An 18965-nucleotide genomic window follows, 5' to 3' on the forward strand; every position below is an offset into this window, starting at 1 on the left:
AGAATGCCGTCGCGAACTTTCCTGTTCAAAGAAGAAGCCAAAGCCTCTGGCTTTAAAGCATTCAAAGATCGTGTTACCCTCGTGGTGTGTGGCAATGCTGCTGGATATTTGCTAAAGCCGGGGCTTATTTACAAATCGAAAAACCCTCGCGCTTTGAAAAATAAAAATAGGAATCTCCTTCCCGTGTACTGGATGCATAATCCAAAAGCATGGATTACGAAGATGCTGACCTCCAACTGGTTCCACCAGTGTTTTATCCCGCAAGTCAGTAAATATCTCTTAGAGAAGGGCTTGCCATTTAAGATCCTTCTCCTTATGGATAACGCTGGTGGACACGCAACTGATCTGTCGCATGAGGGCATTCAGGTTGAGTTCCTGCCACCCGACACAACGTCATTAATTCAACCGATGGACCAAAGGGTTATCAGGGTGTTCAAGGCCCTCTACACGAAGAATACCTTGGCGGACCTCGTTGCGTGTGTGGATGCTGCCCAAGATGATGAGTATGAAACATTCAATTTGAAGGCGTACTGGCGGAAGTAAACAATAGCCACGTGCCTGCAGAACATCCAGAAGGCACTGAAAGAAATGAAACCTGCTACTGTTAATGCGAGCTGGAAGAAGTTGTGGTCCCAGATTGTTTACGATGACGAGGGATTTACACCTGCTGAGATTCAACACACTGCAATACGGAAATCTGTGCAGTTGGCTGCGATAATTGGAGGTGACGGGTTTGGCGACATGACGACTGAAGACGTCGACGAGTTGTTGGACTGCCATTCCCAGCCGCTAACTGACGCAGACCTCGTAGACCTGACGAAATCGACCAGTGAAGAAGACAGTGAAACACAGGAAGAGACCGAAGAAAATGTCGAAGAAACGGGCTTAACATTAGAACGGCTTGCCAAGCTCTGCAACCTTGCGAAGGAGTTGAAAGAATTGTCGCAAGAGTGGGACGAGGATATGGTTCGTTCTATGCAATTCTGCAACAAAATCAATAAAGACATGACTCCCAACAGGATGTTCTTCGAGCGAAAAAAGAAGCAGCGGCAGCAACTTCCGATCACAATGTTCTTCCAGCCTCGCAAAAAAGAGCCAGTTCCTCCTGCTACTATGCCTTCGGAAGAAATTGAAGAAGTGTCCCAGGAAAAGACACCTCCATCTGAAGAGATGTAAAATACTATCATTGGCTGCACAGTAGAAGACATCATCAGCTTCATCATCATCATTTCTACTGTGCAGCAAATTCATCGTCATCATCATTCAAGTTTTTCTTCAACTTCTTTTGGGGTGAGTACAGTAACAATCTTTATTTTCTTATACTACTTTAATATTCTAACTTTTTAATATTTGTGCCTGTTTTAGTTTAGGGTACTGTAGTACATGCATTAAGTGTTCTGTACATTAAAGGGTAGTTTGTTAACAGTACTACGTAAAGGGAAGGTTTTAAAAGTCTGAATATACATGTTAAATAAATACGTAAATATGGTGTCCCTACTTCGCGGATTTTCAGCTATCGCGGTCGGGTTTGAAACCTATCTACCACGATAAACGAGGGTTCACTGTACTCCCTTACCTCCCCAGTTACCTTTCCTAAGGTAATCTCCTCCCTCTGAGGTAGCCTAGGCTACATCCTACCCCTCCTTACCTCAATATGCTTTCGGGTAAGGTTAGGCTAGGATTTTTCCTACCCCACTCCTTGCCATAGTACATGCGCTTTGAGTTTGGGACAGAATCTCAGAGTACCAGTCGTTCGCCCCCTAGCCCCCCCCATTCGGAGAATGTACTCTCCTTCTGGTCCCTGCTGGAGGGTGAAGGTGGTGGGGCTCTGCCCTTCCCCCTAGTCCACACTTGGTTGGGTTAAGTCCCGTCCTCCCTAGTGACTTGTCCTCCCCGTGCCCTTCCTGGTCTAGGAGACTAGCTCACCTAGCCTAGGTTAGGCAGTCAGTGGGATTCTGCTTCTTTATAGTTTAGGACAGGACATTAGTGCTGTACCTACTCTGGGCTAACCTACCCTAGGCTGGAGAATGGACTCTTCCTACCTAGACAGGCTAGCCCTGAACAGAATCCCCCCCCGCTCTGGGGGTGTTGGTGGGAACTACGTTCCCCCATACACCCCCCCCTCAGGACTCTCTCCCCTCCCCCTCTATCCCTTTGGTGTTGGCTTAGCCTTCACACCCCTGTCCGCCGTCCTACAATTCCACCGAGTGCCGGTGGGTTGCCGGTTCGGCTCGGTCCTTTCGGTGGTCAGTCCGTACTGCTATGCTGAGGAACTCGCCAGTTTGGGGCGAGTCCTTGTTCCCCCTGATGGCGGTCGAGGAGGTGATGGAGAGGGTCAGGAAACTCAAAGAAGCGGGAGAGCCCAGACCCCCGCCTGCAAGACGGCCAGCTCACAAGAGACCCTCTTCGGACGCCCCTCACCCGTCCCATGTTTCGCCAGTCCAACCGAGGAGAGAGTCCCCGTCGGTGTCTTGGCACCAAGCCCCGCAGCCCTCCCGTAGGGGAGGTTCAGCCCAGCAGACAACCTTTAGGCCCTCCTATTCCAACTCCAGGAGAGGGCGATCCAGCCGCGCCTCTAGGAGGAGATAGGCAGAGAGGCCCCCTACTCCTGCCAAAGCCTCAGGTAGGGGGATGCCTCAAACACTCTTGGCAAGCTTGGCGGGACTACGGAGCGGATCCGTGGACCGTAGCAGTACTGAGGGACAGGTACAGTTTGCCCCTCCTAGCGGAACCGCCCCCTCTAATCCTGGACCAACAGGAGGGTTGGCACCCAAGGACCCCTTAAGAAGAACAGCATTACAGGAGGAAGTGTCGGCCATGCTCGCCTAAGGGGCGTTGGAACCAGTCAGGAACCCCAGCCCGGGGTTCTACAGCAGACTCTTCCTGGTGGAGAAAGCGACAGGGGGTTGGAGGCCGGCCATAGATCTGTCAGCCCTCAACAAGTTTGTGTGCAAGACCAACTTCAAAATGGACACCCCGAATTTGGTGATGGCGGCCTTGAGAGAAGGGGACTTCATGATGTCCTTGGACCTCAAGGACGCCCACTTTCAGATCCCTGTCCACCCCTCCAGCAGGAAGTTCCTAAGAGTGAAGTGGGGCACCCAAGCGTTGCAATTCAGAACTCTCTGCTTCAGGCTGTCGACAGCTCCTCAGGTCTTCACGAGAGTCTTCACAACAGTCTCAGCCTGGGCACACGAGCAGGGCATCCGCCTGATTCGTTACCTAGACGACTGGTTGTTGCTTTCAGCCTCAGGGAGCACTGAGGGAGCAAGGCGCGAAGCTTCTACGGTTCTGCAGGGACTTTGGTATCACCATCAACCTGGAAAAGTCGCAGCTGACGCCCTCCACCAGGATGACCTACCTGGGGATGGTTTAAGACACCCGGTTGGTGAGGGCCTTCCCCTTCTCGGAGAGGTTGGACAATCTGGATCAGATACTGCGACCCTTCCTAACGGACCAGCCCAGGAGAGCCAAGGACTGGTAGAGATTGGTGGGCCACCTTGTGTCGTTGGAGAAGTTAGTCCCCCGGGGGAGGCTTAAACTGAGAGGGGTTCAATGGAACCTGAAGGAGCTCTGGACCCCTGGGGAGTCCCCGCACAAAATAGTTCCGGTGTTCCCGGAGACAAAGGAAGTCCTGAAGTGGTGGCACGACAGGACGAACACCCTCAAAGGAATGCCCTTCACAATCGATCCTCCGGAGATGCTGTTGTTCACGGACGCGTCAAAGGAGGGTTGGGGAACCCACCTTCTCGACGAGTCAGCGAAAGGGAAGTGGTCCCTCAAGGAGAAGAGCCATCACATAAACCTGCTAGAGCTGATGGCCGTGCAAAGGGCATGCCAAGAATTCGTCCATCTACTCCGGGGAAACACCGTGGCTCTGATGTGCGACAACGCCACGGTGGTGGCCTACGTGGAAAAAGCAAGGAGGACTGAAGTCGAAGGAGCTGTGCAGTCTCACGACGCAGTTCCTGGAATGGGCTTCGAAAGAACAGGGCGAGGTCACAGCCAGGTTCATTCCAGGAAAGAGGAACGTTCTAGCCGGCGGCCTCAGCAGGATGGGTCAAATAGTAGGGTCGGAGTGGTCCTTACACCCGGGAGTGGCCCGGACGGTCATCCTGAAGTGGGGTTCGCCGGTGATGGACCTCTTCGCCACGAGACTCAACGCACAGCTCCCCGTGTTTTGTTCTCCTGTGTCAGATCCAACAGCAGCGTTTGAGGATGCCTTTCAACACCCTTGGGACAACCTCGACGTGTATGCCTTCCCGCCCTTCGCGATGCTCAGACAAGTTCTCAACAGAGTGAGGCGGGCAAACAACCTATGGATGACTTTAGTAACGCCCTGGTGGCCGGAGAGAGAATGGTTCGCAGACCTAAAGGAACTGGCGCGCCTCCCACCTTGGCCCCTTCCAGAGAGGCCAGACCTCCTCTGTCAACCACACTTCCAAAGGTTTCACGAAAACCCTCGGTCCCTCCGCCTTCACGCGTGGAGGCTATCGAGCGGCTCCTGAAGAGGGGAGGATACTTGTCGAAGACCGCAGCAAGGATGTCGGGGTACCTAAGACGGTCCTCGGTCGCGGTATACTAAGCGAAGTGGACAACATTTACTAAATGGTGCGCCTCACAGCACATCAGGCCGTTGGAGGCCTCCATTCATGAGATAGCTGACTTCCTAGTCTATCTGAGAGACGATGTGGGTACGTCTATTCCGGCCATCAAGGGAGTCCGAGCGGCTTTGGGCCAAGTCTTCCTCCTGAAGGGCATTGATCTAGAAGCTTCCAGGCAAATCTCGATGCTCATCAGGAGCTTCGAACAGTCGTGTTCCCACCAGGCCTCTAGAGTGCCCCAGTGGGATGTGGCTAGAGTTCTGAAAGTCCTGTCGGAGCCGCCCTTCGAACCCCTCAAAGATATTCTGGACAAGGAGCTCACCCTCAAGACTGTCTTCCTTTTAGCCCTAGCATCGGCGAAGAGAGTAAGTGAGCTCCATGGGTTGTCTTACGAGGTCTCGCACTCGAAAGGCTAGCGAGAAGCAACTTTCAGGTTCTTACCTAATTTTGTAGCCAAGACTCAGAACCCAGCTTACTGGGACCCTAGGTTCGAGGGGTTTCCAGTGCCAGCGATCCCGCGTTCGGACAACCCGAGGGACTTGTTACTGTGTCCAGTCAGCGCGGTGCGAAAGTACCTGGAAAGAACGTCCAGGCTTCGACCTGGGATCAAGAGTCTGTTCGTCTCTTCGGGGCTAGTGAAGAAGACAGTCTCCAAGAATACGGTCTCTTTCTGGTTACGGCAGGTAATTATGAGAGCTTACGACAGCTCAGGAGTCTCCCTTCCGGGAAAGCCTAGATCCCATAATATTAGGGGCCTGAGTACTTTGTTGGCCTTCGAGAGGAACATGGCGGTGGGCCAGATCCTGAAGGCAGGCACTTGGTCCAGGCAGTCCACCTTTACGGCTCATTACCTAAAGGACTGTTTTGGAAGTCTTTGGACGGTTTCTCTCTTGGGCCCGTCATTTCTGCGCTCTAGAAGATTTAAGGTTGTAGCCCCAGGGAAGCCGTGGGCGGTAAGTCCAACAGACACAGGTTCATTCCTTACCTTTCCCCTTATCACCCTTCCCCTCCATTACCCTTGATCGCTTCTCCTACCATGGGGAACACGTTCAGTTGGATGCATACATCTCCGAAGACTTACAGAGGTGAGTTACTTAGACACTAGGATAGTTTTTTGCATAGTTTTCCCTAGTTCTCATTTCTATTTTGGGGTCAGTAGAACCTAGCCTCCTATCTAGGTTCGTTTCCCTTCTCCAGACGGTCTCTTGGTCCGGAAGGCCACTCCCACCTCCTAAAGTATAAGTCTCCTAAGAAAGTAGTTCGAGGTAAGTACTCCGTGTTGGAACAAATCACAAATTTTAAGTAATTTGTATTTTTCCTAACAGTACTTACCTCGAACTACTTTCGGGTTATGACCCACCCATCCTGCCCCGAGTGCCTTACAGAACTTTTGATACCTTATCTATCATAAACTTACTGGTGACCGAGACCTGGCTGAGCACGCTCTCTGACCCTGGGTCGCCTCATGGCGCGTATTCATCCGCTACAGAGGTACCCACTATAGAAAACGGAGATAGGGGAAACTACACAAAATTCTGGTCGGTTGGGAGGAGATCCCAGATACTCCTAAGAAAGTAGTTCGAGGTAAGTACTGTTAGGAAAAATACAAATTACTTAAAATTTGTGATATTAGGTTGTGGAGTCAAGGGGTATGTTAAAGTTCATTACTCTACTGTGGATAGGTCAGTACATACCCTGGTATCTTAAGCAGTTTTAAATTACTATCCCTCGTTTTACTTTGATGTTGGTGGTGCTCTTTTTTTTCTTGGGTAATATGCTAAGTGAACTGACCTGCAATGAGTGGGTCGTCTGGTTTGCTATTATTCTCTCTTTTTACAAAACTTCAAATAATGGAGATGCTAACTCCCTTTCTATGAAAGTGGTAATAGTCACAATGAACATTGGGTAAAACTTTAAAATAACTTTATTTCTTATGATAGAATTGTTTACAGGGTGTTTCAATACTTTAACAATACTGTATCCATTTGATCCTCCTCCTCCCCACATCTTGTGGAGACAAAACAAGTAAAGTTGTTCGTAATAGGCATGACAGCTATGGCTAGAAGTTCACAATAGTAGTAATTATCAAGAGATAGGAGGGCAGTTATGCATTTCATCTTGTTTTTAAATTTATAGATAAAATCTACACTTTCTGAGCTTGTAGCACAATGAATATTGGGGAAGTACTGCACTGTATTGAAATAATTTATTTTATTAAGAATTCTGTTGTTAGTTGTTAAGTTTTAGATAATGTTGTAATTCTCTGCTGTGTTCTAACATTTGCTCATTTACTAGTTTCTGTTCTTTTTATATCTATGTATATGTTATATTTTAATTACCATAATATTTCTGCTAAGTTAATGTCATCCTCTGAAGGCTTTGGAATCCAGAAATATCTGTTTCTGAAGAACATTGACAAAACATGTAATCAGTTGGTTTCAGGTTATATTTTATTGTTATATAAATATATTATACATGTGTAAAAATGTACTGTACGAAAGTTTTATAGGTATCATTTTGTATAAAATAAGGCATAAGAATATTTATTTGTCATTTATTATGTATATAACCAAGGGCTATCTTTTCAGAAATATACTAGAAGATAAACCAGCCGATCAGGCCTCTCGATGGTCGTCAGATTCTAATAATCCTCCACAGGTATGTAACAATATTCATGTAATGTCAGCTCAAGTAAGGTTGGTTCTCCAATCGGGACATCTGATCATGCCTTGATTTCATTATTAGTGAAGACTGAGCACCCTGTACCTGATATATCATATTCTTGTAAAATTTATATGAAATCACAAGAAGACTGGAATGGGATTTTGCATGATCTTTTGTGCTTGAATTGGTCACAATTATATGATAGTGTAGATCCTGTTGTCCCTTTGAATGAGAATCTAGTCAACATAATCGATAGGCGTATCCCTTCTCGTGTGCTAAGGTACCAAGGGAAAGACAAACCGTGGTTCAATGATGATTGTAGACGTGCTTATTTGGAGAAGCAGGAGGACTATTACCTTTGGAAGGGTAACAGATCAGATTTGACCTGGAACAACTATACTCAGCTTCGAGCTTTTGCTCAGAGAGTTTATGCCTCAACTGAAAAGGGGTACAATTTAACCATAAAAGAAACCCTTTCTGGTACAACTCGGGAACATAAATGGTGGTCTACCCTTAAATCTGCACTCTTTGGTGTAGATGCAACAGTTCCTCCTTTACTTAAACCTGATGGCTCTGTCACTCACTGTCCAAAGGAAAAGGCAACCCTTTTGGCTGATGTTTTTGACAGTAAACAGAGTAATGAAAAACTTGAACTTCCTCATTCCTGTTTTCCTGAGGCTAAACTAACTAGTTTAGCTTTTCGATCTCGTGAGATTAAAGCTCTGTTGATGGACCTTGATGCTTATGGAGGTGTAGACCCAAATGGTATTTTTCCTTTGTTTTTTATAAAGACAGCAGGTTTCTTAGCTCCAAAGTTATCTGTTATTTTGCGCAAGTTAGCAAGAAGAGGAGCTTTTAGCACTTGTTGGAGAATTGGTAATGTTACTCCTCTATGTAAATGTGTTTGTGGTAGCTCAAGTCCCACTGATTACCGCCCAATTTCCATAACTCCCATATTATCTAAAGTTTTTGAACGTCTTCTGGCAAAACGTCTTAATAGGTTTGCTGAAGGTAATCATCTACTCCCTAGTTTGCAATTTGGTTTTCGTAAAGGCCTTGGAGCATGTGATGCCCTTCTTACAATCTCCAATGCTGTACAGAAGTCCCTTGATTGTGGTCAGGAAGTGCGTATGATTGGCCTTGATTTTAGTGCTGCCTTTGACTGTGTAAATCATGAGGCCCTTGTTTTCAAACTGAAACAGTTGGGAGTGGGTGGGTTGTTTCTTAGCGTTATTATTGATTTTTTAAGTAATAGACCTCAAAGAGTTGTTGTTGACGGGCACCATAGTGAGTATAGGAATGTGATATCTGGTGTTCCATAGGGTAGTGTTCTTGGCCCATTACTTTTCATAGTATATACACATGACATTTGGTTTGGCCTAGAAAACAAGCTTGTTGCATATGCAGATGATGCTACTCTCTTTGCATCAATTCCATCCCCTGAATGTAGATCTGGGGTTGGTGAATCCCTTAATAGAGATTTAGCTAAAATTAGTGCATGGTGCAAATTATGGGGTATGAAGTTGAATCCTAACAAAACTCAAAGTATAATTGTATGTAGGTCAAGGACGGTGGCTCCTCAACATCCGGATCTCAGTATTGATAATGTTTCATTAAATTTGTATGACTCTCTCAAAATTTTAGGTGTGATTCTCGACAGCAAATTTACTTTTGAGAAACATTTAAGGTCTGTGTCTTCTTCAATTGCACAAAAAATTGGCCTATTGAGAAATTCTTTTAAGATTTTCGGTGATCAATCTATTCTGAAGAAGTGTTTTAATTCTTTCATTCTACCTTGTTTTGATTATTGTTCTCCTGTCTGGTCTTCAGCTGCTGATTCTCATCGTAATTTGTTGGACAGAAACTTACGGTCTATTAAATTTCTTATTCCTGATCTAGATATTAATCTCTGGCATCGTCGTTCAATTAGTTCATTATGCATGTTGCATAAGATTTTTCATAACTCTGACCATCCTTTACATTCAGATCTTCCTGAACAATTCTATCCTGTTCGTAATACTAGGCAAGCAGTTAATTCTAATAGCCAGGCCTTCTCCATCCTGAGGCTCAATACTACGCAGTACTCTAGAAGTTTTATTCCAGCTGTTACCAAGTTGTGGAATGATCTTCCTAATCGGGTGGTTGAATCAGTAGAACTTCAAAAGTTCAAAGTTGGAGCAAATGTTTTTTTGTTGACCAGGCGGACATGAGTCTTTTTATAGTTTATATATGACATATTTGTTTTTGACATTGTTAATAGTTTATATATGACATATCTGTTTTGACGCTGTTGCCTTTTTTAGAATGATTTATTGTTAATTTGTTCTCTTCATTCATTTATTTCCTTATTTCCTTTCCTCTCTGGGCTATTTTTCCCTATTGGGGCCCCTGGGCTTATAGCATCTTGCTTTTCCAACTAGGGTTGTAGCTTGGATAGTAATAATAATAATAATAATAATAACTAGTGGAATTTTTTTCATTTTGCAACCTGCTTATTTGGAACTATCATATCATTGTCCCATATATGAATTAACCTCAACAGCTTGTACAGCATAGATAGATAGCCTTTGATATACACAAGGTACATTTCTAAAATTTCTGTGTAATATAAACTTTGTAACTTATGAAACTAAATGTCACGGAACTAAAACATATGGTATTTTAATGACATACCCAAAATTAATTTCTATTTCACCAAAGAATTTTAAAATTTGTAGTTATAATTAATGAAAAACAGGTCTCTCTGACCTGGTGCAGCAGCTTTTCCTCGTCAGAGAATGTACAAGTTGTTAGCAGTTTGATCTGCCTCAGCCAACTTACAGTTAATCAAACCTATTCATTAAAATCAAAAGCTTTGTCTAAACAAACTTGTTTGCAATGTTTTTTCTCCTGATTTTTTATTGTTATATTTGTTTTTATTATTCTTTATACATTTCTTGTGAATTATTGAGAAATGTCTCCTAAATTTGTTTACTACACTTTTCTTGGGGAATGAGCGCCATCTTGATGCTTGGAACCTTTTTCAGTATAAGCCTGTGTTAGCCAAAGTTTATGATATCGCTTAAGGAACCATAGAAGGTTCTCCGTTTTGATGTTAAAGACTTATTCAGAGCTTAATACGCAAACTAAGTAATTTTCAGAGTATTTCGATTATTTTATGAAGCAATTCAGCTGTTCAAATGAAAGGTTGCGCTTTATGGGTTTTGTTTAGGCTCACTTTTGATCTTTTATTTACAATGTTCCAATGATTGCTGATTATTATTAGATAGATTCTTTGGATTAGGAAATATATGATTCCAAAGACTTTTCTGTAAAGGCTAGAAAAAGGAATCCATTACTACTGGTTCTACCAAAAAAAGTATTGCGTTTTCTACCCCAGGGCCAGTGTATCAACGAGCATAGTCCGGACTAAGTGTGTATAAAGGAGGCCGCTGTGTTCAGTCCCTCTAGAAACCATTACCACCCTTACAGTACAATGCTAAGTTTGTTTGCCAGTGGATGAAATATTACCCACTGAGAACTATTCACAAGGAAATTGACAATGCCACCTGGGTTTTTATTACCACCAGAATCCATCTCTTTTTATTAGACCATTGCAATAGGACGCCGAATTATGTAAGATCCTTCTCGAGTCAAGGTGTTGCAGGAAGTATCAGGTCTACCTCAACTTCCAAGTTAAGTACTGTTAGTTAGAATCTAATATATATATTTATTTACAGTAATTTATGGAAGAAAATATTTTTAATGCATACTTAGACTTTATCTTGCTTGGCTGTCTACAATTCCTTCTTGTATGGCAGTCATTGTGGTGGCTTATTGGAAGCGTCCCTGCCTGGTAGTCACCAGACTGGGGTTCAAGTCCTATTCAAACTCTATAGCTTCTTTTGTGTCTGCAACTTTACCATCCTTGTGAGCTATGGATATTGGGTTTGGGTGAGCCTATAGGTCTATCTGCTGAGTCTTCGGCAGCCATTGCCTGGCCCTCTCTGGTCTTAGCATGGGTGGGGAGGGGGCTTGGGCACTGATCATATGTATATATGGTCAGTCTCTAGGGTATTGTCCTGCTTGCTAGGGCAATGTCACTACCTCATAACATTTGTACAGGACTCATTACACAAGACAAACCTCATCTACTAATTCACATGCCCTGTTCCCTACAAGTCCACAGTCAGTATCTCTCCATATAACACATTTTAGACAAAATCTTGGTCATCAGCAATTCTCCAAATAGTTAGCAACTCATATACTTAGAAGCTGTAATGATCCAGCTGAAGATGCCCATCTGTAACACCATCCATGAAGGAGGTTCATCTGCCCCCTCTAAAGATGCCCGAAACTCACTAATTAACGAACTCTGCCTGGCAAGAATCAGCAAAGAGATTGATCACCAGGCATTAAACCATCCTTGCTTGTGTTTTGGTCAATCAGAGAATATCTACTAGCAAAAAATCTTCCTTTCAATTAATTTTTGATGGAGTAGCGCTTCAGTTATACGCTAATCATTGAGGCATGGTTAGTTCTCCTGACCTCACATGAAAGCTGGCATTGAAGGCTGTTGATTGGTTAGGGCCAGTTTTTTTTATGCAATTTATATTTGCTTTCTATACTAACTTTGCCCTGTAATCACCATGAGGAGTGAAGAGTTCGTGTTATCTTCTTCCTGAATGTTCTTATCAAGCACTAGGAAACTAGGAACAAAACACAAACGATTATATTTTATGTTGGAATTAAAGGAGTGATAAGAGCAACTAATGATGGATTTCAGGGTGCTTGGAGAGAAAAGAAGCCCATTCAATATCTGGATATCCATCGAAAAAGCAGAAAGTTTATCAACATAAGGATTTAATAATTCCATTTCCCCTGGCCTTTTCTCCTCCTCTGTGAAGTTTTAGAGGGGTGGGCCATCAGTTATTGGTTGCATTCTGTCAGCAAAATGGCCAACGTTATTGAGAGAGAGTTTGCAATAGTGTACTTCACTGTAGTATATTTTTAAATATTTAACTTAGCCGGTGAATATATAGCTGCAACTCTGTTGCTCGACAGACAAAAAACTGTACAAAAAAACTCGCCAGCGATCGCTATACAGGTTGCGGGTGTGCCCACCAGCGCCAACTGTCGGCCAGATACCAAACTCCATGTAAACAAAGACTCAATTTTCTCTCTGTCGATGTGTCGACAAGACGTACTTTACTCGCTGTTGAAACCTGGAGTTTTTCCCATCATCTTTGGTGAAGTACTATATTCTGGTTTGAGCTTTCTCAGTGCAGGTGTTTTATCTTCATCTTAAATCTTGAACTCGTTTTGGATAGATTTAATTTTTGGTGACAAAGAGAGTATGGACTTTCTTTGACTTTTAAATGGCCGACCCTTCCCTTAGACGGAAGTGTGTTTTTTTAGTAATTATCTTATCACGTTATAAATTAATTATAGATTTCCCTCTATATATTTTATATCTCACCGCCTTTATTAGGCCTCTTCGATTAACTTTCCATTTATATTAAACATAAAAAATAAATTTTAATGTTTTGTTTATATGTGACCTTTCCTGAGAGTAGGCGGTCCTAACTTGGAAACCGAAGTTAATCAACGTTGAGCCCTTTCAATCGTAAATAGCTTTTATAGAGCTAATGATTTAAAACTTTTTAAATGAAATATTTTATGAAAGAATTTCTTTGAATAGTCTTCGTACTGTTTTCAAAGATGAACTAACGTTTAGTTTATTTATGCTACGCAGTTTGCGCTCTATCGTTACGATATAGAGAGAGTGTATCACGGTTTCACTTTGCAGAAAGAGTAAATCGATTCTGACGTTTTGTTCATTCTTCTTTCAAAGCTTAAATGTTTTAAATTCTATTTTAAAGGAACTTTTTAATTGTAAAACCTTTCAGTTTTTTCCTTTGGTCAAATAACATGTTTTTTTGACGAAACGTAATTGGGCTCTTCTCTTAGGTGCGAAATCAAGAGAGAAAGAGAGAGAGAGATAGAGACGGAGGGAGAGAGAGGAGAGAAAACGTTCCGTTCAAGCGGGTAACGTTGTTCTCGAGTTACTCTCGTCCCTAGTCTCTGTACGGGGAGAAAGGATAAAATGTTTTTTAGTTTTATTCTCGTCCCCAGGCAGTGTACGGTGAGAGATTGAAAACGTAGTTTTGAATGAACTAGTGTTTATTCTCTTCCCCAACCACTGAATTTTTTTATCTTAAAAGATGTTTACTGTTTTTTTTGCTGGTATTAATGTGCTTGCATTATACGACTGATTTCGCATTTACTACCTTTTGATGAGGGTAGAATTGCGTGCTTCAGGTAGAAATCAGTAAAAGTTTCGATTTCAGTGAAATAAGTGCAAAACAGAAAATCGTAGTGATAAAGTGATATTGCGCAAAGTGTTACAGTGTTGCGTCCGAGGGTTCGTCTGTTCGTGCCTGTCGTTCACCTAGTCCGGGACCTCTTGCAAGCTCCCAACCCCAGGGGAGAAGTAATGTCGTACGACTTATGGGTTCGAGAGGCCTTGATCAGCGAACAGACGTTTCCCTCTATGGTATCGGGTGTATCTTACCAAGATCTCCCCTACCATAAGGCGAGAGAGACGTTTTTCTCCTCGTCATCCGAAGGCTTTTCGCATAAGAAACCTGAAACAAGGTTTCGAGGCCCTTAAGCGAAAGTCAGTCCTTTCAGGACAGGTCCAGCGTCCTGGTTGCAGCCATTAGGACAGCTCTGACCCTATGCAGTCATCGGAAAACTGCTCGCCGCCTAACAAAAGCGTAACACAGACCCCGAGAGTCTTTTTTGTTGGCAAAGTGTTGCGGTCACAGACGTTACCCTCGTCTCTTACCGCAACCATTTCCGTTGATCCTTAATGGGTTGTACGGCAAGACATGCAGAATATGCTTGCCTCCCTTATGGAAGACTATTCTGCCGATTAGTCCGTTGAGTCTAGCCGTTTATCTCATCGATATCCTGGCTTTCAGCCAACCTAACGTTCCTTTGTGCATCCTGTTGACGTTGGCGTAGCTAAGTCATGTCAGTCAGGTTGTTTAGAACCACTCTCGATGCGGTCTCGTGTGGATTTTCAGCCACATTTGGACGTTAGGCCACTTGCTGATGCTCCTGTTGACGTTCAGGACGTTCGCTAACAATCGGAGTTGACTTGTTTTGACGCTGTGCGTCAACCTCCGCATTCTAGAGTTGTTTTGACTGCTCAGTCTAGGCAGTCAAAGCAGTCTCGAGTGGACGCTGTGCGTCCTCACGCACCTGTTGTTGTTGACAGTTCAGTTGTTGACAGTTCACAGACTGTCAAGCAGTTACATGACGTTGCGTCCTGGTCCGCTACTAATGCACCAGTGCGTGTGGACTCTGCTTGTAAAGCATTGCCACCACGGTAGGTCTCTCCCTTGCTTGAGACTCAGCTTTTATTGGACAAGGTTCCTTTAGATGAGGAAGTTGCTGTTCCCCCTCCTACTGATATTCCCTTGAGGACTCTGTCAGACGGAGAGGAGCCTAAAGCTGCTTAGCCCTCTATGGACTTTAATTAAATCATGCTGATTTTTAAGGATCTTTGTCCGGATCTTTTTGTAACTGCTGCTCCTCGTTCGCCTAAACGTCAGAGCTTACACTAGGCCTAGCTACTTCGAAGCCGTTGTTTATAAGCTAGTGCTCTCTCGCTCTCCTAGAGAGCTTTACGTTTGCTAGGCGACTGGTTTATCACCAGGAGGAGTTTGGGGAATACAGCCTTTGCTTTCCCTTCTTTTAAACTGGCTTATAGAGCGAGAGTCTGATATGACACGAGAGAAGTTCTCGGCTTGGGAGTTCCTGCCTCTGCCCAGATAGACTTCTCAAATCTCGTAGACTCTCCCTGGCGCCTGGCCAGGAGACGCTCCAAGTTTTTTACAGGTCAACTTCACAGCTGTTTTCGAGCCTTTGAAGTTTTGCTGTACAATTATGTCATGCATAAACAAGGCTTTCAGGGATGGAAAGCGGTACCGCCTCAGTCGCTAACCCCGTCTGTTGCCGCACCTGCTCCCGTAGACCCTAAATGGGCTTTGCTGCAAGACATGCAGTCCAAGCTTGCGTCCTTGATAGAGGACTTTAATGCGGAGAAGGTTGCTGCCGAACCTTCTGGCCAACAACCTTCCAACCGGTCGGTTGTGCGTCCTGTTGACGCTGAGGTAACCTTCTCGCATCTACCAGTTGAGGTGGTTCCTCCACCGATGCGACCCAGTGTGGGTTGCCAGCCGCACGTTGACGTTAAGCGACGCTCGGAGGTGGTTGTTGACGTTCAGGACGTTCAACAACCATCAGAGGTGACTTGTTTTGACGCGGTGCGTCAACCTCAGCAACCCGGTATGGTGTTGACTGCACAACCCAGACGGTCTAGACAGTCTCGGGTGGACGCTGTGCTTCCTCGCGCACCCCTGTTTGTTGACAGTTCACAGACTGTGCAGCAGTTCCATGACGTTGCGTCCGGCTCCGTCACGCATGCACCAGTGCGACTGGACTCAGCGAGCCAGACGTTGCCCACTCCGTTGCCGTTTCCTCATCAGTTTTCGGATGAGGAACTATCTGATGAGGACGTTGCTGAACAACAAGACGATCAGCCCCCAGAATAGATCAAGCCCTGCTATCCATCCAGAAGATGCTGAAGAAGGAACGCTGCTCAGTCAGGCTGTTGATGAGTCTGGTGGGGACGCTGTCATCCCTGGAACAGTTTGTATCACTAGGAAGACTACACCTCCGTCCTCTTCAATACCATCTGGCTTTTCACTGGAAAAAGGACAAGACGCTAGAAGCGGTCTCGATCCCGATTTCCGGAAAGATAAAGTCTTGTCTGACTTGGTGGAAGGACAATATCAACCTAAGAGAGGGTCTTCCCCTGGCTGTTCAGACTCCCCACCACGTTCTCTTCTCGGACGCATCGGACTTGGGCTGGGGCGCGACACTGGACGGTCAGGAATGCTCAGGTCTGTGGAACTCGAGTCAGAGGAGCATGCATATCAACTGCAAGGAGCTGTTGGCAGTTCATCTGGCCTTGAAAAGCGTCGAGTATCTCCTTCGAGGCAAAGTGGTGGAAGTAAACTCGGACAACACCACGGCCTTGGCGTACATCTCCAAACAAGGAGGTACCCACTCACTGACGTTGTACGAGATTGCAAGGGACCTGCTCATCTGGTCAAAAGGTCAAGACATCTCCCTAGTAACGAGGTTCATCCAAGGCGACTTGAACGTCATAGCAGATTGTCTCAGTCGGAAAGGGCAAGTAATTCCAACCGAATGGACCCTCCACAAGGATGTGTGCAAGAGACTTTGGGCCACTTGGGGTAAACCATCCATAGATCTCTTTGCAACCTCGCTGACCAAGAGGCTTCCAATCTATTGCTCTCCAGTCCCGGACCCAGCAGCAATACATATAGATGCTTTCCTCCTAGATTGGTCACATCTGGATCTCTACGCATTCCCACCGTTCAAGATTGTCAACAAGGTACTGCAGAAGTTCGCCTCTCACGAAGGGACAAGGTTGACGTTATTTGCTCCCCTCTGGCCCGCGAGAGAATGGCTCACCGAGATACTTCGATGGTTAGTAGACGTTCCCAGAAGTCTTCCTTTAAGGATAGACCTTCTACGTCAGCCACACGTAAAGAAGGTACTCCAAAGCCTCCACGCTCTTCGTCTGACTGCCTTCAGACTATCGAAAGACTCTCGAGAGCTAGAGGCTTTTCGAAGGAGGTAGCCTGTGCGATTGCTAGAGCAAGGAGAGCGTCTACCATTAGAGTCTACCAATCGAAGTGGGAAGTCTTCCGAGACTGGTTCAAGTCAGTTTCTGTATCCTCGACCAGTACCTCTGTAGCTCGAATAGCTGATTTTCTCTTATACCTGAGAAAAGGACGATCCCTTTCAGCTCCCACTATCAAGGGCTACAGAAGCATGATGGCATCGGTCTTCCGGCATAGAGGCTTAGATCTTTCCAACATAAAGATCTGCAAGACCTCCTTAAGTTTTTTGAGACCACCAAGGAGCGTCGTTTGGCTACCCCTGGATGGAATTTAGACGTGGTACTAAGATTCCTCATGTCAGACAGGTTGGAGCCGTTACAATCAGCCTCCCTGAAAGATCTCACTCTTAAGACTCTTTTCCTGGTATGCTTAGCCTCGGCTAAAAGAGTCAGTGAGATTCATGCCTTCAGCAAGAACATCGGATTTTCGTCGGAAAAAGCCACTTGTTCGCTGCAACTTGGTTTTCTAGCCAAAAATGAGCTGCCTTCTCGGCCTTGGCCTAAATCTTTCGATATTCCCAGCTTATCGGAGATCGTAGGCAATGGACTAGAAAGAGTCTTATGCCCTGTTAGAGCTCTTAAGTTCTATTTAAATCGTACTAAACCTTTACGAGGCCAATCTGAAGCTTTATGGTGTTCAGTTAAGAAACCATCCTTGCCTATGTCAAAGAATGCTTGGTCAGACTTTATCAGATTGTTAATACGAGAAGCTCATTCACATCTGAGTGAGGAAGACCGAACTTTGCTTAAGGTGAAGACGCACGAAGTTAGAGCTGTAGCAACTTCCGTGGCCTTTAAGCAAAATATATCTCTGCAAAGTATAATGGACGCAACCTATTGGAGAAGCAAGTCAGTGTTCGCGTCATTTTACTTGAAAGATGTCCAGTCTCTTTACGAGAACTGCTACACACTGGGACCATTCGTAGCAGCGAGTGCAGTAGTGGGTGAGGGCTCAACCACTACAATTCCCTAATTCCATATCCTTTTAATCTGTCTCTTGAAATGTTGTTTTTTATGGGTTGTCCGGAAGGCTAAGAAGCCTTTCGCATCCTGGTTGATTTGGCGGGTGGTCAAAGTCATTTCTTGAGAGCGCCCAGATTAAGGGTTTGATGAGGTCCTGTTGTATGGGTTGCAGCCCTTGATACTTCAGCTCCTAGGGGTCTGTCAGCATCCTAAGAGGATCGCGAGGCTCCGTAAGGAAGACGTACTTATAAGGCAGAGTAATCGTCTAAGTCGACTTCCTTACCAGGTACCTATTTATTTTGTTTTTGTTATTTTGATAACTTCTAAAATGAAATAAAAACTCTTAGCTCATAAGATGTAAACATATTTAACTGGTCTCTACCCACCACCCTGGGTGTGAATCAGCTATATATTCACCGTCTAAGTTGAATATTTAAAAATGATATTTTAATTATAAAATAAATTTTTGAATATACTTACCCGGTGAATATAAATTAAACGACCCTCCCTTCCTCCCCAATAGAGACGCAGTGGGATGAGGAGAAAATTGAGTCTTTGTTTACATGGAGTTTGGTATCTGGCCGACAGTTGACGCTGGTGGGCACACCCGCAACCTGTATAGCGATCGCTGGCGAGTTTTTTTGTACAGTTTTTTGTCTGTCGAGCAACAGAGTTGCAGCTATATATTCACCGGGTAAGTATATTCAAAAATTTATTTTATAATTAAAATATCATTTTAATGATAAAAGGTTGATTTTTATTCCCGTAGTGGAGGAATGTCAACAGATTAGTGAAGTTACATATTTATAGACAAAGAATCTGTTAACACGTTAACTGCGTATTTGGACACCAGTGTACCGAGTAGATGTTTCACTTGATGCGTATTGGTACATATGTGGCCCGAATAGCCCTTTTGAAAAACTTGCACAAATATGAGTACTTTAGCAGTTTTTGTGTAAATTTCTCTTCAT

General features: G+C 44.6%; 1 protein-coding gene across 2 annotated transcripts in view; it reads left to right on the top strand.

Moving 5' to 3' along the window:
• The window catches only part of LOC137643905 (muskelin-like), a 148386-nt gene that overhangs the window by 30978 nt on the left and 98443 nt on the right, over positions 1-18965 (top strand). For both annotated transcript variants that reach the window (XM_068376655.1, XM_068376656.1), the window contains exon 2: positions 7193-7262. In XM_068376655.1, the coding sequence (XP_068232756.1) occupies positions 7193-7262 (70 nt within the window). The remainder of the gene's footprint in view (positions 1-7192; positions 7263-18965) is intronic.

Source organism: Palaemon carinicauda, chromosome 7, assembly GCF_036898095.1.
Source record: "Palaemon carinicauda isolate YSFRI2023 chromosome 7, ASM3689809v2, whole genome shotgun sequence".
Classification (NCBI taxonomy): Eukaryota; Metazoa; Arthropoda; class Malacostraca; order Decapoda; family Palaemonidae; genus Palaemon; species Palaemon carinicauda.